The 24890-nt window shown below is 38.3% G+C and overlaps 1 protein-coding gene across 2 annotated transcripts in view; it reads left to right on the top strand.

The window, feature by feature from the left end:
* The first annotated feature begins 10107 nt into the window (after nt 1-10107).
* The window catches only part of LOC106867078 (uncharacterized), a 31519-nt gene continuing 16736 nt past the window's right edge, over nt 10108-24890 (top strand). The window contains exon 1 of one of the 2 annotated variants that reach the window (XM_089363541.1): nt 10108-10245. In XM_089363541.1, the coding sequence (XP_089219667.1) occupies nt 10209-10245 (37 nt within the window). In that variant the 5' untranslated portion in view covers nt 10108-10208. Of the gene's footprint in view, nt 10246-18671; nt 19134-24890 lie in introns of those variants that run through there. The other variant, XM_089363542.1, reaches the window with a different exon arrangement.

Genomic DNA, 24890 nt, shown 5'->3' with positions numbered 1-24890 from the left:
TAATAATAATACTTTCTACTATAGGCACAAGGCCTGAAATTTTAGGGGAGGGGACCGGTCGATTACATTGAGTCCAGTGTGTAACTGGTACTTAATTTATCAACCCTGAAAGGAGGAAAGGCAGTCAACTCTGGTGGTATTTGACCTCAAAAGTGAAGACAGACGACAATAATAGTAATAATGTACGCCACCACCCCAGAAGGAATATAAGAGACGTCATGACAATATAGCCAGGTCTGTCCATTGGACACTTTGCAACAAGTATGGACTTGACAGAGCAAAAAATTGGTACGACCACAAACCTGGAGGCATCATTGAAAATAGAAATGCAAAGATCCTATGGGATTTTATGATTCAGTGTGACCATGCGATAGAGATAGGAAGCCAGACATAGTCTTAATTCAAAAAGAAAACAAACTATACTGAATCATAGATATAGCATGCTCAGCTGACAACAAGGTATGCGATAAGGAAGAAAGAAAAGTTGATAGATATGACAGGTTAGCTTGGGAGGTTAAGCAGTTGTGGTCAATGAAAAAGGTAGCAGTAGTACCAATAATTGTCAGAGCCCTGGGAACAGTGAGTAAAAATCTTGAGAAGTACGTGGAACAAATAGGGGCTGCAATAAGAGTGGAACACTTGCAGAAAACAGCACTGCTTGGAACTGCTGGAATACTCTGGAAGGTGCTCGAAAAATAAGAGGTGTTACCTTAGTTCACTGGTCGAGAACAGCTGGCATTGTAATACATCTCCAGCATTAGAAGCTGTGCAAAGGCAATGATAATGATAAAAATACTAATAATCCGTTATCCATGCTGGCATGGGCTGGATGGGTTGACCGGGGCTGGTAAGCTGGAAGGCTGCACCAGACTCCAGTCTGATTTGGCATGGTTTTCTACAGCTGGATGCTCTTCCAAATGCCAACCACTCCAAGAGTGTTATGGGTGCTTATACATGTGTCATGTGATGTTATGTATTGTGTGGTATGGTGGTGTATGGTGTAGTGTGATGGTGTTTGGAGGTGGGGTTGGAATGTGTAGGGTTAGGATTGGGGTCAGCAACTTTTCAGAACCCGCTCATGTATACATATATATATATATATATATATATATATATACACATACATGAGAAGGTTCTGAAAAGTTGCTGGCTTAAAGGGTGTTGCAAAAGTCTTGTTTGGAGGCCCAACGTTTCGAATTCTTTTACAGGGCTTAGAAAAACTGAAGGACCACTGCAATAAGTGTGTGAATCTAAGAGGAGAATATGTTGAATAAAATCATAATTAACTGATCCTCCTGTATTTTATTTTATCCAGAAACAGGAGTATTTCAGCTCTGCCTCATATATATACGAGACCAAGTGTAGCTCCTGGCCTTTGCCAGCTCCTGTCAAACCGTCCAACCCATGCCAGCATGGAAAACAGACATTCAAGGAAGATGATGAGTAATATGCTGGTTATTCCCAATTTGTCAAATGTTATTCATTTCTTTTTTTGCATGTTTTATATTTGTTTAAATCCTTAAAATGTTGGATTGTTATAATGCCCACTTCAGTATAAAGTATATTTAGCAAAACCAGTAAAGACACGATTATCTCAGTCTGCTTGCTACATACTCTAGTACTTCATGTACTTCTTACTTATAGTGACAAAGTTATTCCATTTATCATGTGGGAGGAGTGTACCATTATTACTAATTCCCTACAACATCTCCCCTTTTAAGATTTTCTTACAAAATGTCATTCTATTTAGCAATAGCTTTTTTTGTACAATTTAATATTTTTTGCACTTGGCATCTATTTTCAGGAACTCTGTATGTTTTCTTTTCCTTTCACTTGTATGCCTGGGTTCAATCACCTGCAGTGGCATTGGTACTTGGAACGTATCGTACAACCATTCCATCAATTCCTCCAACTTCTTTGGTTTGCTTTCCACAAATCTCTTTTTCTGTTGCTTCCTGTGTCTCTTTTGAATGCCTTTTCTACTTTTTACCCAATACATAATTTTACCTATGCATTTGGTAATTACACCATCATCCCACCTCTACTTTCCATTCTTATATTTATTCTTTTTCCTTTGTTCTGATGTTTTGTCATCTTTGTTCTACAGTACATAGATATATATATCCAGCTTTGCAAGAATTCTTGTTCTAACTTCTGCAGTTAAGTCCCTGTGTAAATCAGGCATTTCAACATATCTGGTGTTAATTTATCCAGCTTAAACTTCTTGCATTTCCTGTTTACTTTACTAGCAGATGTGATGTAGTCCTCGCCGTTGTTTTTCTCTATGTTCAGACACTTCCGTGTGTTGAACAATGAACATTTTCCACTGAAAATTTTACATGATATATCTCTTGTGTCGTTAAAGTTTATGTCTGAAGGTTTTCTTGGGAGTGCATCACAGGGATGCGAGTTCAAGTTTCATGGCTGGCCGTTGGCAAATTTTTCTGCAAAATATGGAAAATTTACCCTGTTCGTGCTATTCTGTTAGCATTATTCTGCGTTTGAGAATAAATTACTTCCTTATCTGTATCTTCCAATGAGTCAAGGACATTTACTCCCCATGGACAGTACTTCCCTGTCCCCGCCAAGGACAATTACTCCTGAGGACAACAAACGATGATTTAAAACTTCTTAATATTTTGGAGAGGGGGTAATTAACCAAGTGGGGTAGTTGTTGTCAGGGGAATTGTCCTATGGGGGGGGGTGTAATTGTCCTGATATGCTTTCAATACATTTCAACGCTTCTAAAGCAAACTTTGCTTGTTTACTTTCATCGTAATTTGAATTTATAATTATTGTATCGTTCATGTTCTGCTGCCACCAGTTTTCTCCAGTGTTTTCATCTCGTTTGCTCATATTTTCTGTAGTATGCTTCGAAGGTAACTCCTTTGTCTGGTTCATATTTGAACACTGTTACCGAATTTGCAACATAGTCTGGTGAGAACACATTTTCTGACTTTCCTCATGATTTCAGAAATTGCAGCATTTGCTGTTTTAATATTTTTTGTTGTTGTTGCTTCAGCTGTTGTTCTTGTAGTTGTTGCTGTTGTTGTTGTTTTTACAACTCGAGAAAATCGGCCAACAAATTTTCCATAATTTTACAATTTGTTTTTGTAAAATTCGCACAACAGAAACTTTTGTGAGTTTATTAATTCCTCATGAATTGTTTAAATACTTGTGAGTTTAAATCCTTAAAATGTTGGATTGTTATAATGGCCACTTCAGTATACAGTATACTTAGCAAAACCAGTTATGATTGTCTCTCTCCACCCACTACGTATTCTGGTACTAGACATAGTTCTCTTTACTTATTGTGACCAGGTTATTCTGTTCATCACGTGGGCGGGGTCTACTATTATTACTAATTCCCTACAACAATATTTTGATGAAACAAAGTTATTATTCAGTAAAAGAATGAAATGGGCCAAGAGAGAAAAAATAAATGTCAGATGTAAACTGTTTTTGAAAGTTTCTTGGGCCAGTGAACAGTTCTGCCTGATCTTGTAATGTAAGGTTTGCTTGAGGCAGGCTGTGACAATGAAGGTGGTGTTGGTGCTGGTGTTGTCAAAGGTGCATGTGTAGGTTCAAAGGTGGGCGTGGCAGTGGTGTCATCAAAAGATGTGGACATCTCAAAATATGCCTTTTTAAGCCGATCATGTCAGGGTCACCAATTGTAAAACGGAAAATTGGTTGGCACTGGAAGGGTGCCACACATGTCCTTACATAAATGTTAGAGGAAAAATATCGGAACAAGAAAACATCCAAACATAAAAACAATCCTATTTTTGTATGTACAAAAATTTACACCTTGGGGCAATCAGTAGCCAGGTCTGGTGTGGAAGCAGCAAAGTCGGAGTAAATCATACTTTGTGAAGGCATTCTTCACAGGACTCCAGCTACAACGGAGCTGGTCAAATACCGGTCAGCAGCAGAGGCAAACAGAGAGCTGCTGAGAACATGTCTGCGTAGTTCAGTGGCTGCATCTCGAGTCTGAGATACAAGAGAACTTTGCTGCTAGTTTTCTGTGCATGCACACCAGGGACCTTTCGGCAGGCCTTCCAGAAGGTTCCAACCCTGTGCATGCGTGCTGGAGACCCTCAAGATGACGTCACGACGAATTCCATTATTAATGACACAAACCATCTACAGTGTACTTCAGAGCGATTAGTTGAGTAAAGGGCAAAAACGCTTTAAGTGAAGGATAAAAAAAGCGGTCATAGTGAAAACTGAATTGTAACAATAAGTGGAAACTCAATGTACAGTTCACATATTGTTGTAATCAAGTGGTGTCAATATCTGGTTAAGATGTGTTTATAAACCAGAGGACTAAGAATGGTTGAGATTGTGTTGGTCACATGTAAAGATCAAGCACTAAAGTTGGAACTTGGGACATGCTATTGTAGGGCAGGGAACCTGAGGTTTACACATCCATGAAGGAGAGTGAAAGATCAGTTAGAGCAAGGAATTGACTTTTGTGATATGGGAATGTTTTAGGAATGTAATGATTGCAAGAGGTTTTCTGTTCTGAGCTGTTATTTAGAAGTGATTGCGACTCTGGTGTTGGTGCCATGTAAAAAGCTCCCATGCTGGTGGCACATATTAAGTATCAATGTGCTGGTGTCATGTAAAACACATTGGTGCTGGTGCCATATAAAAAGCACCTCAGTAAAGTGGTTGGCTTTAGGGTGGGGTGTCAAGTCATAGAAACCATTCCAAAGCAGACTGTGGTTCCTGGCCTTACCAGCTCCTGTTCAAACTATCCAACTCATGCCAGCATGGAGAATGGGTGTTAAATGATGATGATGACACCTTAGTGTAAAGAATTTGAAGGGTTTCGGCTCTACACATGTTATATGGAGATTTATATCTGTTACATGGCTGCGCCTTTCTCAGAATTATTTTTATCTTTAGTCTAAAAAAAAACATTTGTAGGCACTGGGGTGGCTGTGTAGTAAGGAGCTTGCTTCCCAATCACATAGTTCCAGGTTCACTGCTTGACAACTGGTGCTGGTGTGTTTACATTCCTGTAACTTAGCAATTCAGCAAATGTAACTGATAGAATAAATACTAGGCTTAAAAAGAGTAAGAGCTGGGGTCAATTCATTCAACTAAAATTCTTCAAGGTGATGCTCCTGCATGGCCGCAGTTTAATGACTGAATGAAGTAAAAGATAGAGAATAAAATAAAAATACCTCATTATTCAGTCCATTATTCACCGTTTACCTGCATTATCAAAATTTATGCCACTGGTCTATTTGAGTTAATTCCCTTAACTCAATCTTTTCCCTAACTCTCTAGTGCCTGAATCAATAAACCAATCCTCAGGAGATTGATGATATAATCAAAGATGGAACCTGTTTCCCCACCAAAATTGAAGCGGAATCTCATACCAATTAGATGATGGATTTATTGATTAACTAATCATTCTGCTGTCTAATTACTTGACATTGTGACCATGTTTGGCAGAACTGGTTTGATCAAGAGTTCAATGACACGTTGTACAACCTGCCTGAGTATTACTGCGTATGTTACGCCTGCAGCCTATCTATCGGTGGTATAGCTAATACGGGAGCAGGGGGTGCGACCGCTCCACCCACTAAGCACATTTTTAAAAAATTGGTACCTCTTCAATAATTTTTGTAAACTCTTTAGTTAGCTATATCAGTAGTCGTAAGTTTCATACATAATGACATTGTTACGGAAACATGAAACTAATGAATGTAGAATACAATTATGTAAATTATAACTAATGATATATTTTGTGTAATATAAGAGAAATGAGTATAAAATTGTTTGGTATATATATATATATATATATATATATATATATATATATATATCATCATCATCATCATCAGCATTATCATCATTTAATTCCTGTTTTCCATGCTGGTATGGATTGGATGGTTTGGCTGAGGGCTGACGAGTCAGCGGCTGCACCAGGCTCCGATCTGATCTGGCGAAGTTTCTACAGCTGGATGCCCTTCCTAATGCCAACCACTACGAGAGTGTAGTGGGTGCTTTTCATGTGCCACCAGCACAGGAGCTGGTCAGGCGGGCCTGGCATCGATCACATTCAGATAGTGTTTTTAATGTGCCACCGGCACGGGAGTCAATCAGGGGGCACTGGCATTGGCCACGTTTAGATGGTGCTTTTTACATTCCACCAGCACATGAGCCAGTCAGGCGGCCCTAGCATCGATCATATATATATATATATATATATATATATATATATACATACACATATGTATGTATGTATACAAAACAACTGTATGTATACAGTTCAACAGCTGTGGATATAGAGGGTGTCCATAAATTATCTTTATACTTTGAAAAATTCAGCATAAAATGAAAATTAAAGTTAACTCAGCAAAGTTTACAAGAAAACATAGGCAAACAGATAATTTTGTTAAAAACCTGAGAATGTTTCCACATGGGCTCCATTGGTTGCAAAGAAGTTGCTCGAAGGATCTCAACATTTAATTCATACAATAAATTGTGGGAGATGTAAAGACAATTTAGGAACCTCCTGTAGAGCAGAACAGTTTATATATACAGTGCAAGAACTGTAGACATACAATAAAACTGCTGTCTGTCTCTCCCTCTCTCTCTATATATATAGTTCAAAAGCTGTGTATACACCCTACGGGTTGTGAATATATATTTCTGCTGTCAGAGAATATATAGATATACATACATAATAGTTTCTTTATCAGTAGCCACTTACACACACACACACACACAGAAATTCTGTCTGTATAATTTGTCTTCAAAGAAAGAGGAGAATATGATGTTGTGAAATTTATGCAGTTCCAAAGAATAGCAACTGTGTAAGAGGAGTGAAATGGCTTCAGTTTGTAATCAACACCACATTCTTGGATTCCATTCTTTGGTAGGTTGCTCTTCCAACATGGACCAACAGACAGTTCTAGAAGAATGAAGAGATGCTGTGTGTATGTGTGTGTGTGTGTGTGTGAGAGACGTATTTGAATAAATGACTTCATGGCTGTTCTAACAGAGCACAATCGAGACATTTGATACAAGCCTGAAGATGGGCAGTGAATTCTACAGTCGGGATAGATAAAGTGGAACCATCACAACTTGGACGGTGATAATTGGTAAGGAATAAAGTAAAAGCCAGGAGGAGAGAGAGAGAGAGAGAGGAAGAGAGAGAAAGAGAGATTAGAAAAAAAAGGGGATTAATTGCTGTCAGCCTCCACTGACAAGATGCAAATGGGAGATAGGGTTGAATGAAAAGAATGTTACGTCATTTTTTAAATATAAACTCTGCTGAAAACAGAGAAAGTCTGTGAAATAAATGTCTTTTATATAATGGCCTACTTTTTTTGAGAAGGTGAATTTCTAATTGGAAGGTGGGAGTGGGGAATGGGGTAGGGGAGTGGAGTGGGAGTGAACAGACTAATAATGGTTTGGTTGGTTTAAGCGGAGAAAATTATGTGGGAAGTGGGGGTAGAAGAGAGCGGGGGAAGTATTTTGCAAGGGATTTCATCCTGTTGACAGAGAAATAACATGGTTTCAATATATATATATGTAAATGCATATACATACATACACGCATGCAAACACAGGCACATATACATACACACACACATATATACATATGTATATGTGTGTGTATGTATGCATATATATATATATATATATAAACGATGATGATGATGATATCTATCTATCTATCTATCTATCTATCTATCTATCTATCTATATATATATATATATATATATATATATATATATATTAAAAACAGAACACAAAGGATATCGCGGTACACGTGTTTCAAGCTTTATAAACAATCTGTTATTACATCACCAAAGGTATATTATTGATATAAAAGATGGTGTAAAGCTCTCCTCAACCGCAAACATTGTTAGTCCAAAGATTACATCACAAAGAAAAAGTACACTTAGTATTACCCATTATAATAGGTTTATCACATCCCTTTGAAAAGGTATATTTGTATAAAGGTTCATTGGATTTCAAAAATCTGCCCATACTGTACCACTATTCAGCATAGAGTCTATGGGTAAAACAGACCAAGAGGGAGCTTTTGGAAAGTGGAATGTCTTCAAGCACTGACAGCCCTCAGCCAATCAGACAGCGCAATAGGTGGAATGTCTACTTTAGCTTTTTATAGAGGATTAGGGGAGGAAAAGTGTGACGACATTCTTGGTGAGACCTTGGGCTAGTTGCTCTTTTTTGGAGATTTTTTGGGCCGGGACTGACGGATAATTTTCAAAAATCTCTGGCCTGGCAGTGTTCCTTGGGAGCTTTGCCAGTTTGAAATAAACTTTACAGGCATGGAAGTGCTGTCAGCTGAGCATGTCCGAGATGCACACAGGTCAATCAGATAGTCCTGCATGCACTCATCCAGTGCCTGAGCATTGCTCACCTGTGGGTTTATGTTGAACACCTGCAGTCGCATGTGGGACAGATCTGGTTGTCAACTGAATCCATCATGAAGATTGCCTTACCACCTTCCTTAAGGAAAGGCTGTTTTTATATGCCTGGTGGCCATGGTGGAAAAGGTTGTATGTTGGACGAGATTGAGGGGGCTGAAGTCAAACACTTTTCTCTTTGGCCAATCCCTGATCAACTTCTCCAATCCCTTCACTTGAAAAGAAAAATAAGGGTAGAGAGGGAAGTGTTGTCTTCTAACCAGTTTGCTGAAAAGCAGATGGAAGTGGTGAGAATGGTGCGAGTGAACACGCCTGCCCTGATCATATGCCTGTAGTTGGAAAAAGAGAAAGGAAAAAAGGCAACTGCCCCAAAAGTCAGGTACCCATGGTTTTTTTTAATGGGTTTTTTTCTATGAGCAGACCTCGAATGTCTCCTCCCTATTGAGGATCACACATTGTTGATTTTTGTAAATTTTGTTAGTCTTGTTTACAACAACACACAAATTCTTTGTTTTGTCCTGTACTGTCCATATTGTTTTTCATAGTGTAAACCTTGTGGTCAAAGAATTTTCTTCAGGTCGAGTATGCTGTCCTGCTCAAAAGGTCCCTGAGTAAGGGTTGTTTGAGGATGTTGAACGAAACACCCGTGTTTCCAAAGGTGAATTATTCAAACCCCAAAGAATTCGTCTCAACACATGGCTATGATGCTCCCCCACTACTTCTGCTCGTGATCAGAGATGCACATATCGTTAGCCACAAAGGGACATGCTCAACTGGTTAAGCAAACAACTGACAAGCAAATCTATCGTATTAAGCAGAATATTTGCTGTAGCCCAACTTTTATACCAGGATAGAACAATGTACATGATAACACTTCCAATCAGTTAAGATGAGAAGCTATGGGAGCCACTGCCTGGTACTGAATCCATTATTATTATTATTATTATTATTATAGACGTCACACAGTGTACAATATCATGAGGTTGTTGATTGAAAATATTGTGTCCACTGGGGGTTTGTACTGTTTGTCAAATCACAGCAGGGACCTCAGACAGACAGTACTTTACACAATATGCGTGCAGTTCCAAGTAATGCTGACTTTTGTAATACACTTAGATTGTAGGGTATTTCTAAGCTTTAAGACGTTTTTTCAGACTGGGTGGTATTGAACCGAATAATGATAGGAATATTATTATGATTATTATCATCTGCAATAATGAGTAAATAAGTGAGTCTAACTTCCCAAATGTTTTTAGATGTGTCACAAAATAATCTTAGAATAATCACTGTTGCTCTTCATATGATCATCTCTGTTGACACCGCTGCCACCACCACCACCACCACCACCACCACCAACAGCAGCAGCAACAACTTGTCTAGTTCCTTTTGTATTGTCATATTGAAGAGGTCCTGGTGCAATACTTGAAAACAGTCCACTTTTAAGAGAGAGAGAGTGAGTGAGGGAGAGAGAGAGAAAAGAAAGTGAGTGAGAGAGAGAGAAAAGAAAGAAAGTGAGAGAGAGAAAAGAAAGAAAGTGAGAGAGAGAGAAAAGAAAGAAAGTGAGAGAGAGAGAGTAAGAGAGAGAGAGTAATGATAGAAACAGTTGTGGGTGAGTCTTAATAGGACCAATCCTTTACGAGAGAAAGAGGAGAGAGCTCTCTTTTCCTGTACGCGCACACACACAAACACACACACATATATATATATATACACATATATATACACACATATATAGATCTGTAATTCCTAAAATATCTCATATCATTGTTAGTTACAGAGGATGTTAGATGACTAAATTTTATAACTCACAGTGGAATTTTATTGGTAAGTATAGTATATCAGAAAAGTCTCTCTTTCCCAACCCATTTATTTAAATGAGTTTTCTCACAGAACCCTTTTAATATGCTTATCCTTATGTATATATATTCTTTTATTCTTTTACTTGGCTTAGTCATTTGACTGTGGCCATACTGGAGCACCGCCTTTAGTCGAGCAAATCGACCCCAGGACTTTTTGTAAGCCTAGTACTAATTCTGTCAGTCTCTTTTGCCGAACTGCTAAGTTACGGGAGACGTAAACACACCAACATCAGTTGTCAAACGATGTTGGGGGGGACAAACACAGACACATAAATGTACACACACACACACTCACATATATATATAGTTGGAATGTACAGAAAACAAAAGACAGGTGTATAAATAACAAACAGGTGTATTAGTTTAATGCTCGGGAAGGTGAGAAAGTCTTTTCCGTTTCAAGCCTATGCTCTTCAATATATATATATATATATATATAATAATAAATGTGTGTGTGTGTGTGTGTGTGTGTGTGTATATATATATATATACACACACACACATATTTATTATATATATACATATATATATATATATATATATATACACACACACAATATTTATTATACACACACACACACATATATATCTGAAATTTTGAACTTAGTTCATGGACCCCCAGTACTACCTTTGTGGGCCACCATGGCAGACCCCAGGTTGGGAATGACTGCACTGCAAGCTTACTTGATATGTTAGAGATAATAGCTAAATCTCGCCCAGATCATCCATCCCTTGTGTCTAGCACGGTGTTTCTCAATCATTTTCTTTATCTTTGGAGCCCCTTTGATTTGTATTTTTCTCAGGTAGATGCCCATAGCTATTTGAGGTTAGAAAAAAAATTCCATTATATTTTTATAATTAAATATTATTAGGAATTATATAAAAAATGGTTAAAATATTTTGTGTATTATAGAAGTATATCCAATTTATTGTAGATAAGTTTTAACAAATGAAATCTTATGTGGATCCCAAGGTCATGTGGACTCTCGAGGATTATTTGAACCCCAATTCAAAACAACTATCCTTGAGGCCGAGAAATCCATAGGTTTCTTTGTAATTGAATAATAATATAAGATTTGTGTTTTACTATTGAGGTACATTTGGGTAGACAGTGGGGGTACATATTAACTGACTTAGTGGCAGAGGTACACGTCAATAGACTGTGATTAATCTTGATATACTGGGATTCCAGTTGCTGGACTGAGGTACATGTTGATAGACAGGAAGATCTGGAAAGGCTGAGGTAGTACATCTTTAGACAAGGGTACAACTTATTAAATAGGGGTGCATCTTGATAGACAAAAATAAATCTTCATTATTTACATTTGACGGATATTTGTCCTTATCTTGTTTGTTGTTAACACAACGTTTTGGCTGATGTACCCTCTAGCCTTCATCAGGTGTCCTGAGGGAATTATGAATGCCATATGCTTGTGGGCATATGGCATAGTGGTTAAGAGTGCGGGCTACTAACCCCAACGTTCTGAGTTTGATTCTAATTTTTTAAGTGCATCAGTCATTGGACTGTGGCCATGCTGGGGCACCAACTTGAATTTTAGTTGACCTCAGAATTTTTTTCTAAGCTTGGTATTTATTCTGTTACTCTCACTTGCTGAACTGTTAAGTTACAAGGATGTAAACAAACCAACAAAGGTTGCCAAACATACACACATGTACTCACACTCATGCAGCTTGCTTCCAAACCACATGATTCTGGGTTCAGTCCCACTGTGTGGCACCTTGGGCAAGTGTCTTCTACTATAGCCTCAGGTTGACCAAAGCCTTGTGAGTGGATTTGGTAGATGGAAACTGAAAGAAACCTGTCATATATATATATATATATATATATATATATATATATACGTGTGTGTGTGTGTCTGTGTTTGTCCTCCCTCTGTCGCATGACAACCGATGTTGATGTGTTTATGTCCCTGTAACTTAGAAGTTCGGTAAAAGAGACTGATAGAATAAGTACTAAGTTTACAAAGAATAAGTTCTGGGATCAATTTGCTCAACTAAAAGGCGGTGCTCTCTATATATACATATAGATGGTGGGGCGGTGGTGATGATGATGAGGTGGGAGGGGGGGAGCATGCAGCGAGAGATGGAAAGAAATTTTGAACCCGAGTTCTCATTCCTAAGGTATTTTTCGATGTTGTTATTAAGGTGTTATTGTTATTTACCCAATATTTCCGAGGTTCCAATGGTAATTCTGCATTTGAAAAAAATCATCTAATTTGTATCGTTCAATACACATTTTGACGATTATAAAAACAAATGTTAGTTTAAACCAGTTCTATATTTAAGAGATGAGGAATTATGTACATTGTTTACAATTGACGGATATTTGTCCTCATCTTGTTTGTTGTTAACACAACGTTTCAGCTGATATACCCTCCAGCCTTCTTCAGGTGTCTTGGGGAAATTCCAAACCTGGGTTCTCATTCCTAAGGTATTTTTAGAAGTTATTACAACAACAACAACAGCAATAACAACAACAACAACAACAACAGCAACAAAAAATACCTTAGGAATGAGAACCTGGGCTCTCATTGAAAAAGTATTTTTAAAAGTTATTACAACAACAGCAGCAATAACAACAACAACAACAAATACCTTAGGAATGAGAACCTGGGCTCTCATTCCGAAGGTATTTTTAGACGTTATTACAACAACAACAACAGCAATAACAACAACAATAACAACGACAAATACCTTAGGAATGAGAACCGGGGCTCTCATTGCAAAGGTATTTTTAGACGTTATTACAAAAACAGGAGCAGTGGTGACATCAGCAATAAAGCAACAGCAGCAGCGGTGGCAACAACAACGAAAAATACCTTAGGAATGAGAACCCAGGTTTGGAATTTCCCCAAGACACCTGAAGAAGGCTGGAGAGTATATCAGCTGAAATGTTGTGTTAACAACAAACAAGATGAGGACAAATATCCGTCAACTGTAAACAATGTACATAATTCCTCATCTCTTAAATATAGAACTGGTTTAAACTAACATTTGTTTTTATAATCGTCAAAATGTGTATTGAACGATACAAATTAAATGATTTTTTTCAAATGCAGAATTACCATTGGAACCTCGGAAATATTGGGCAAATAACAATAACACCTTAATAACAACATCGAAAAATACCTTAGGAATGAGAACTCGGGTTCAAAATTTCCCCAAAACACCTGATGAAGGCTGGAGGGTATATCAGACGAAACATGTTAACAACAAACAAGATCAGGACAAATATCCGTCGAATGCAAATAATGTTAGTTTGTTTATATTTATAACAGAATCTGTTTCAACTTATGATTTCACATAAAAATCTTGCAAAAGAAATTCACAAACAGGCACAGGATTGGCTGTGTGGTAAGTAGCATGCTTACCAACCACATGGTTCCAGGTTCAGTCCCACTGCATGGCATCTTGGGCAAGTTTCTTCTACTATAGCCTTGGGTCGACCAAAGGCTTGTGAGTGGATTTGGAAACTGAAGGAAGCCCGTCGTATATATATATATATATATATATATATATATGTGTGTGTGTGTTTATGTGTCTGTGTTTGTCTCCCCCAGTATCACCTGGCAACCAATGTTGGTGTGTTTACGTGCCCATAACTTAGCTGTTCGGCAAAAGAGACCGATAGAATAAGTATTAGGCTTACAAAGAATAAGTCTTAGGGTCAATTCGTTTGACTAAAGGTGGTGCTCCAGCATGGCAACTGTCAAATGATTGAAACAAGTAAACGAATAAAAGAAAACATATTTTCATACCTAGTGGGTGGTGGGGAAACTATCCCCATTTTCCTTCGATAGTCACTTGCAACTGCTTGTGTGTGTGTGCGTGTGTGTGTGTGTGTGTGTGTGTGTGTGTGTGTGTGTGTGTGTGTGTGTGTGTGTGTGTGTGTGTGTGTGTGTGTGTGTGTGTGTGTGTGTGTGTGTGTGTGTGTGTGTGTGTTTGCCCCATACCCCACTGGTTGACAACTGGTGTTGGTTTATTTACATTCCCATAACTTAGTGGTTTGGTAAAAGATATCAATAAAATAAGTAGGAGATATGAATAAAAATAAGTTTGGAATGTAGTGATGTATTTGACTAAAAGCTTTCGAGGCAATGCCCCAGTATGGCCACAGTCCAGTGACTGAAACAAGTAAAAGAAAAGAGAGATGGAAACAGATACTCCAAGGCCTCCGAATATTTCTGACAATGCACCATCTCTGGACTTTATGAACCTAGAAAAGATGAAAGTAAAAATCCATCCCAACAGGATTTGAACTCACAACAAATAGAGTTGGAACATATACAGCACTCAAATGAATTTGCCAATTCACCTCCTGCTACTGTTATAGCCTCCGTGCTAATTTACTCACTGCTGTTATAGTCACATATTATAGTCAGTGTGTTAATTTACTCATTGCCATCATAGTAACACAGTATAATCATTGTGTAAAGTTACACACTGCTGTTATGGTTACGTGTTATATCCAATATGTCAACAGACACACTTCTGTTAAGAGCATGCATTATGCACACTGAGCAAAGTTATGCAATACAGTTGTCTTATAGTGACGCATTGTCAATAAGAGTTCCTTGCTTCTAAATTGAGGATGTTTATAGGGAGGATTCCTTTCCATCTCTCGATGCATGCTCCCCCCCACCTCACCATCATCACCACTGCCCCACCATCTTCACACGTACACATATCGCAGAAATATTTCGACTAGAAGCTAATTATCACAACAAGAGGATACAGCCGTGAGTCAGTTTTACTAATTACTTCACAATCCCTGTTATTCTTTGTTAATTTCCCTGTATTATCTCTTACCATAATTCTGTTTGGAGGTAAATTAACATAGGAAACAGCCTGCGGTTATACAGCATTGTAATACATAGATACATACATTCATGCATACATATGTGTGTGTGTGTATATATATATATATATATATATATATATATATATATATATTTTATAACATATATATATGTCATATAATATATATACATCATATAATATATATATAAATAATTTATGATATATGTATTTATAATATACATATATATATATATATATATAAATAATTTATGATATATGTATTTATAATATACATATATATAAATAATTTATGATATATGTATTTATAATATATATATATATATATATATATATATATATATGGGAGAATTCACGAAAAAACAAGAGACGAAGACAGGTGGTGTAAACAACAAATGGCTGTATTAGTATAATGCTTGGGAATAAAGAAAGTCTTTAACGTTTCAAGCCTACGCTCTTGCACACTGCATCTGTTGTCTCATGTCCCCAATTTTCTCTTAAAAACACAATTTGTCATACATGCACACTGACAGTGCACGTCCAGCAAAGCATACTAACTTCATTTCTTTCGAGCCTTTGCATGTACTCAGAAGTCACAGTCCATGTTTCACTGCCATGTAGCATGGCTGTTCGCACACATGCATCATACAATCTGCCTTTCACTCCGAGGGAAAGGTTCTTTGCTCCCAACAGAAGTAGAAGCTCTTTGCATTTTACCCAGCCTGTTCTTAATCTAGCAGCTGCTCTCTCAGAGTGTCCTCCTCCACTGTTGATTTGCTCATGTTGGTAACGGAAGCTATCTACTACTTCTAAGTAGATATACACATATAGGTATATAGTTATATGTGTGTGTGCATGCGTGTGTATTATATATATAGGTTTAAGTAGTTACAAAAAGCAAACAATTAGGCAATGGAGGACAAGGGTATTTAATTTCATGTAATCTAAAAAATTTGGCTACATAACGAATGGTAAAAATAGTACATAATAGTGGCAAATAGTCCCTGATAACTGTTTCTGTGATGTCCCAGCTATTGGAGCATTATATTGAGTGAAAACTCTGTAAGTTGGGTATTGCATCATAGGCTAGACAGTGAAAGAATGTTCCTCATCAGCGAGATATATGTTGTGGTTCATTATGTCCAGGAGGGTAGAAGGATCCAATTAAAACCAATTAGATCAGATCTTCTTTAGGTAAATCTATGATCAGAAAGAATGGTTAAGTGGCACAGCATGGTGAGAAGAAGGAAAGTGTTGTTGTGTAGTACTCCATATTGAAGGAAAAGGAAAACGAATGCTGGCAGATCCAAAGTTATGCAAATACAGAGAAGTGGAATAAAGATACATTCTGGTGAAAGAAAAGATCGATAGGTAAGTGGTATGTGTTGGATATATATTGTCCAGTATATTGAGGGGCATTCATTCCAGAGGGAGAATGAATGCTAGCAGTTCCAAAGTTGTATGAAGGTTGAGAGGAGTAGTAAATGATATTTATTCCTCCTCTCATTATTCACATGCCCATCTATTTCTCTATCTCAACCTCCTCTTGTTCACCATAGTCCTCCAGGCAACGACAGAGGAATTTAAAACAAGCTGCTTTTGGGAGCTCCTCTATGCTGATGATCTTGTTCTTATAGCTGAATCAGAACTAGAGAAACTCCCAAGTATGGAAGCAAGGTCTAGAATTAAAGGGCCTTTGAGTTAATCTAGCAAAAACCAAAGTCTTAGCAAGTAGGAAGGCAGACAAAATCACAAATCCCTTCAGGTAGATGGCCATGCTTGATCTATAGAAAAGGTGTAGGTAGAAACTCCACAAGACATACCCAGTGTAAGTTAGGGACACATAAGAGGTGCAGCAACATCAGAGGAAGGTTAACAGAGAAACTAGCTTTTGTATGTGGAAGATGCACAGGTACAATAAACACTGAAAACGTGCAGAAAACAGACTCCATCAACTGCTAGTGGGGCAAACTAGAGGTAGTAGGTAGCTTCCATTATCTAGGTGACCAAGTTATTAGCAGAGGTGGATACTCCGAGAGCATAGCTGTGAGAATAAGATTAAGCTGAGAAAAGTTCAGAGAGCTCCTACCTCTGCTGGCAACAAAGGGCCTCTCTTTCAGAGTGAAAGGCAGATCGTATGATGCCTGTGTGCAAACAGCTATGCTATATGGCAGTGGAATATGGGCTATGACAGCTGAGGATGTGTAAGCTTGAGAGAAATGAAGCCAGTATGCTTCGCTGGTTGTGCAATGTCAGTGTGCATGTTTGACAGAGTGTAAGCATCTTGAGAGAAAAGTTTGGCATAAGAGGTATCAAATGTGGTGTGCAAGAGAGACGACTGTACTGGTATGGTCATGTGATGTGTATGGATGAGGACAGCTGTGTAAAGAAGTGCTGATCTCTAACTGTGGAGGGAACCTGTGGAAGAGGTAGACCAAGGAAGATATGGGACAAAGTGTGAAACATGATCTTTGAACCTTGAGCCTCACAGAGGCAATGATTAGTGACCAAGACCTTTGGCAATATGCTGTGATTGAGAAAACCTGTCAAGGCAAGTGAAATTGTTGTTGTGGTTAATGCTTGGATCACGTAACTGGTACCCATGCTGGTGGAACGTAAAAAGTACTTTTCGAGTGTTGGGTCTCATGGAGGCAAAGTGGCCGATCCCGGTGGCATGTGGAAAGCTCCTTTCGAGTGTTGAGCCTCATAGAGGCAATGACAAATGACTGAGACTTTTGGCATTATGTCATGCTTGAGAAGAAGACCCATCAAGCCAAGTGAAATCACACACATATGGCACCCATGCCGGTGGTACATAAAAGCATCCATTACACTCTCGGAGTGGTTGGTGTCAGGAAGGGCATCCAGCTGTTGAAACCCATGCCAAATTAGACTGGAGTCTGATGCAGCCTTTCAGCTTGCCAACCCTGGTCAAACCATCCAACTCATCCCAGCATGGACAACGGACACTAAATGATGATGATGATGTATATATAAACTCCTACCAGCCATGTTGAGTGACACATTCTTTCGTTTCTTATATATATATACATATATATACACAAACATACATGTGCGTGTGCGTGTGTGCGTGTGTGTGTAAGTAGTGCTTTTCTATCTACTCTCACTACTCCTGCCTCCTAACAGAACAATATCTCATTCAATACACAATTTTGTTTATTTTATCTTTAATTTTCACAGGACACACAGACATGTTGTCTCTCTGTGAATGGGTGGTAGTGGTGGTGGTGGTGGTGGTGGTGGTAGCGGTGCTGGTGATTATGGCGGTAGTTGGTTGTGGTGGTAGTGGTTGTAGTCTAACTACCATGGCTCTTTCTCACATCTTATATCCCACTTGCAAAAACACACATATACATGCAAATACACAACTACACACACAGTTATACATATATATCGAATAACTGAATGCCACGCATCCTGAGTTTTATATATATATATATATATATATATATATATATACATACATAGAAATGTATATACATATAACCATAGACACACACATACATACAAACACATAAACAACACACATACTTAAACAGCTCTACACATATTCACACTGTTATATGTATATAAACACACACACACACACTTCAATATACATTCTCACACACATGGTCGTATATCACACATGTATACACTTACTTTTCCGACTGCATCTCGTCTAAATCTACATGCCAACATTTATTCATCACCTCATCAGCCTCTAATCGGCCTATAAATAGCCTATAGTTTGATTGATGGACAGTCTATAAGCTGTTCTCTATTGGTGGTCTATAACTGGTCTATAGTTTTAAGTCTGTTGTTGATCTGAAATTAGCCAGTCTGCAGATAGTTCATAACCAATTCATGTTCAATCTTTACATAGTCTGTAGTTAGCCCTTCATTATTTGTTAGTCCAGTCTATACAACACCTTTGACATTTGACCTTTGACCTCAACTCTGGGGTACTAAATGACCTTCTGCGTTTTCAATGTCCACTTCCAAATTTTTAAGGTAAGGTGAAAATTTTCTTGTTGCAGTTTTATCTTTTTTTTTCCTTTATTTGTTTCTGTCATTAGACTGTGGCAATGCTGGGGCACTGTTTTGAAATATTTTAGTTAAATGAATCGACCCCAGCGTTTATTTTTTGTAAAGCCTGTTATTTTGATTGAACTCTTTTGGTGAACTGCTAAGTTACAAGGACATAAACACCCCAACACTGGTTGTCAAGTGGTGGTGGAAAACAACACACAAAGACACTTACACGTACATATATAATGGAGACAGATAGTCTGCGATGCTTACCAAAATATAGTTATGGCGAAACGACAAATAAAAAAACAAGGTTCTTTTTTGAAAAGTCACCTGAGGAAACATCTCCTAGAATGAATGACAATTGATTGTACAGCATCCTACCTGTACAGCATCTTACCTTTCCTATAAGGTATAGTTGCTTGATAAGTTGAAACGATTGTAGTGGTTTTGAATAAAGAGTCTTGTGAATTCCAGTTTTTATCTCTCATCTTTTTTATATACATTCTATGGATACAAAGGAATTACTGAAGTAAATTCAGTGGCATATATCTCCATACTACTGTTGACATCAGATAGACAAATACTGTGGACAGGCTTTAAACAGCATATACAAGGTGTATACACGGATATATAAAATTATTACATGCATATATATGTGTGTGTGTATATAAATATATATATATATAGATAAGTAGATATACGATGGGCTTTTTTGAGTTTCCATCTACTAAATCTACTGACAAAGTTTTATTGCTGTTGTTGTTGTTGTTGCTGCTGCTGCTGTTGTCGTCATCGATGATGTTTCTACTGTTGTTATCAGACTCGTTGCTGTTGTTGTTTAACCCCAGGTCAATCCTAACTGAATAAATCTATGATCAAAAGCATTCCAGCCATGACCTTCCCATCTAATCCTTCTTTGAGGCATAGTCTACCTTTGATTCCATCATATTGTGCATTCTTTGTTCAGACAGTAGGCGGGAAGTTTGGGGGAGTTTTAGCTGTTATTTCTTGCAAGCTGAATGATCATGTAGAGGCTCCATTGCTGCCTTCAATAGTAGTAGTAGTCGTAGTAGCTGTTTTTGTAGTTTAGCTTAAGGTCAAGCCTGATCCATGAAATTATCTGGTCAAAAGCATGCTAGAGATGACCATCCAGTCCTAATTTTAGAAATTATATTACGTCAATGTGTCCTTCCTATTTTAGTATAGTTGCATGTGATTTGAGAGAAATTTGACTTTTATTTCTAGCAAATGGGGTGAACACATAGATGCTCTGTTGCTAGTAGTAGTAGTAGCAGCAGCAACTGTTGTTTAACCCCAGGTTAGCTCGAATCAAGAAGACTGAATGATGAAAGACCTAATGATCTGTAGAATTAAAATACACACACACATATGTATATACATACATACACTACACATGTGCATGTGTGTGTGTATATATATATATATATATATATATATATATATATATATAAATATACCGTATTTTAAGGTGTATAAGGAACTCTTTTTTGTCAAAAATTAGGTTAAGAAAATATGGGAGTTTCTTATACATGGAGAATATTTTAATCCCTTACAAAACCATTTTTCCAAATTTAAGCCCCCAAAATAAGGAGGTTCCTCACACATGTGGGTTCCTTATACACATTAAGATATGGTATATATATGTATGTGTGTATATATCATCATCAACATTATCATCATCATCGTTTAATGTCCGTTTTCCATGCTGGCATGGGTTGAACGGTTTGACTGGGGCCTGGCAAGCCAGGAGGCCACACCAGGTTCCAATCTGATCTGGCAGTGTTTCTACAACTGGATGCCCTTCCTCATGCCAACAACTCAGAGTCTAGTGGGTGCTTTTTACATGCCACAGGCACAGGAGCCAGACGGGGTGAGGGGGCTGGCATTGACCACGTTCAGATGGTGCTTTTTATGTGCCACCGGCATGGGAGCCCGTCAAGCTGGCATCAGCCACATTTGGATGGTGCTTTTTACGTACCACCAGCACAGGAGCCAGTCAGAGTGAGGGAGCTGACATCGACCACATTCAGATGGTGCTTTTTACATGCCACTAGCATGGGAGCCAGTCAAGTGGCACTGGTATCAGCCACAACTACAATTTCCATTTGATTGTGGTTTGATTTGGTTTTGATTTTGATGTACTTGACTCAATAAGTCTCCTCAAGCACGGCATGTCACTATGATCCAAAGGTACTTTAAATGGGCTGGTTATGTGACACTGGTGTAGGCTACAGCTGTGATCTCACTTTACTTGTCGGTCTTTCTCAGTCACAGCATACCTCCAGCGGTTTCGGTCTTTTGTCATTGCCTCTGTGAGGCCCAACATTTGAAGGTCATGCTTCACCACCTCATTCCACGTTTTCCTGGGTCTCTCTCTACCACGGGTTCCTTTCACTGTTAGGTAATGACACTTCCTCACACAGCTCTCCTCGTCCATCTGCAGTACATGACCATCCCAATGCAAACGTCTCTCTTGCACACCACATCCGATGCTTCTTATGTCCAACATTTCTCTCAGGGCACTTACACTCTGTTGTGTGTGCACACTGACATTACACATCCAGCTGATCATGCTGCGTCATTTCTTTTGAGCCTACACATGTCTTCAGTAGTCATGGCCCATGTTTCACTGCTGTGAAGCATGGCAGTTCGCACACATGCATTGTACAATCTACCTTTCACTCTGAGCAAGAGGCCCTTTGTCACCAGTAGAGGTAGGAGCTTTCTGAACTTTGCTCAGATTATTCTTATTCTAGTAGTAACGCTCTCTGAGCATTCCCCCCCCCCCCTACAGACTTGGTCACCTAGGTAGCGGAAGCTATCGACTACTTCTAGTTTCTCCCCTGGCATGTGATGGAATCAGTTTTCTGAGCATCTGTGGTGTCTATTGACCCTGTGCATCTGCTGCACACGAAAGCTATCTTCCTAGTTAACCTTCCTTTGATGTTGCTGCACCTCTTATGTGTCCATAGCTTACACTAGATACATCTTATAGAGTTTCTACCTACACCTTTTCTACATATCGAGCAGGGTCATCTACCTGAAGGGGGTTTGTGATGTGTTTGCCTTTCTACATACTAGGACTTTGGTTTTTGTGACATTGGACTCTAAGGCTCTTTGATTCTAAACCTTGCTTTCACACCTGAAATTTCTTCTCTAATTCTGGTTGTGATTCTGCTATGAGAGACAGGTCATCAACATAGAGGAGCTCCCAGGGGCAACTTGTCTTGAATTCCTCTGTTATTGCCTGGAGGACTATGATGAATAAGAGGGGTCTGAGTGCTGATCCTTGGTGGACTCCAACTTCTACCTGGAATTCTTCACTATACTCATTGCCAACCCTAATCTTACAAATGGCATCTCTGTACAGAGCCTGCACAGCCCTGATTAACCATTCATCAATCCCTAGTTTCTGCATCACCCACCAGATAAGGGATCGGGGGGGGGGGGGGACCCTGTCAAAAGCTTTCTCCAAGTCCAAAAAAGCCAAGTATAGGGGTTTATCTTTGGCTAGGGAGTTCTCCTGCAGTTGCTGTACCAGGAATATAGCATCAATGGTGCTTCTACCTGGCACAAAACTGAACTGCATCTCATGTAAGCAGACTTTCTCCCCAATTAGTTGGGCTATGACCCTCTCCGTGACCTTCATCACCTGATTCAGCAGTTTGATATCCCTGTAGTTATTTCTATCTAAAGAATCACCTTTAGCCTTGTAGCAGTTGACTATAGTACTGCTACGCCAGTCATTGGGTATGACTCCATCATGAACTACTTGGTTTACAATACAGGTAACCAGGCCATAACCCACACCACCAGATATTTTAAGCATCTCAGCAGTGATTCCTGATGGGCCGGGGGCTTTTCCTGACTTCATACCCTTAATTGCTTTATCTACCAGGGGTGCTGTCTATTCAGATAGCTGGTCCCTCTACTGGGTCAACATTTGGCAGGTTCTCCTCCTCCTATTCATTCTCCACGTTCAGCAGTCTTTCATAATGGCTTCTCCAAGCCTCTTTCTTTTCAGAATCATTAAAGGCAAATGCACCATCATCCATGCGGACACATTTCTCTCCTGTGACATCACAATTTTCTCTCACACACTGTCTTGCAATCCGAAATACTTCAGTTCTCTGGTCCTCACATCGCTGAACATTGGCAAACTTCTTTTCTGCTTCCCCCTTGGCTATGTATACCTGTCGCCCAGCTTCTCTTCTGGCTATCTGGTACAGTTCCCTGCTACCCCCACTTTGTTCTAATGACTTTGTCTACTGTATTATTCCACCACCACGCTACTCTAGGCCTGGAAGGGACTTTGCACCATCTGCAGATTTGGTCTGTGGCACTCAGTAAGGGGTCCTGTAGGAAATTCCAGCTACTCTCTATGTCTGAAGTCTGTAACTCCTCCTCCCTCTCATCAAATTTCTTGATGAGGACGTTCCTAAATCTCTCCCCCGCGCTCTCTGTCTATATATATATATTTTGTGCGAATGGTTTTGTTATACGGCACCGTATTTTACAATCCTGTAAATAATTAAACTGGTATTTATATATAAGCTTGAAACTTATGGTGATCACCATGCAATGACTAAGGAAAATAGTCTAATAAAGGGGCATATAAGCCCTTGACAGAAAAAAGAAGGCTTTCCTATCTCTGTAGGAGCCAAACCCACATCCCTTTGTTAACATGACTGTGTTATCTTTGTGTATTTTAATATACATATATATGTGTGTGTGTGTGTGTGTGTGTGTGTGTGTGTGTGTGTGTGTGTGTGTATTATATATATGTATATAAATATATGTATATATATGTGTGTGTGTATATATATGTATATATGTGTGCGTATATATATATATATATATGTATATATATGTGTGTGCGTATATATATATGTATATATATGTGTGTGTGTGTGTGTGTGTGTATATATATATATATGTATATATATGTGTGTGTATATATATATATATGTATATATATGTGTGTGTATATATATATATATATATGTATATATATGTGTGTGTGTATATATATATGTATATATATATATGTGTGTGTATATATATATATATGTATATATGTGTGCGTATATATATATATATATGTATATATATGTGTGTGTGTGTGTATATATATATGTATATATATGTGTGTGTGTGTGTGTATATATATATATATGTATATATATATGTGTGTGTGTATATATATATATATATGTATATATATGTGTGTGTGTATATATATATATATGTATATATATGTGTGTGTGTGTATATATATATGTATATATATGTGTATGTATATAGATATATGTATATATATGTGTGTGTACATATATATGTATATATGTGTGTGTGTGTGTGTATTATATATATGTATATAGAGGAGAAGTTTCAGGTGTGGAAGCAAGGTCTAGAATTGAAGGGCCTTAGAGTCAACCTAGCTAAAACCAAAATCCTAATAAGTAGGAAGGTAGATAAAACACAAACCCCTTCAGGTAGATGGCCCTGCTCAGTATGTAGAAAAGGAGTAGGTAGTAACTCTATAAGATGTACCCGGTGCAAGCTATGGACACATAAGAGGTGCAGCAACATCAAAGGCAGGTTAACTAGCAAGTTAGTTTTTGTTTGTGGCAGATGTTCAGGTGCAATAAAGACTGTAAACAAACAGGAAACAACTTCTATCTCATTCCAGGGTGAAAAACTAGAGGTAGTCGA

Source organism: Octopus bimaculoides, chromosome 15 (assembly GCF_046866305.1).
Source record: "Octopus bimaculoides isolate indiv1 chromosome 15, ASM4686630v1, whole genome shotgun sequence".
Lineage (NCBI taxonomy): Eukaryota > Metazoa > Mollusca > Cephalopoda > Octopoda > Octopodidae > Octopus > Octopus bimaculoides.
The sequence above is the reverse complement of the archived record's forward strand: the minus strand, read 5'-3'. Positions and strand labels throughout refer to the sequence as shown.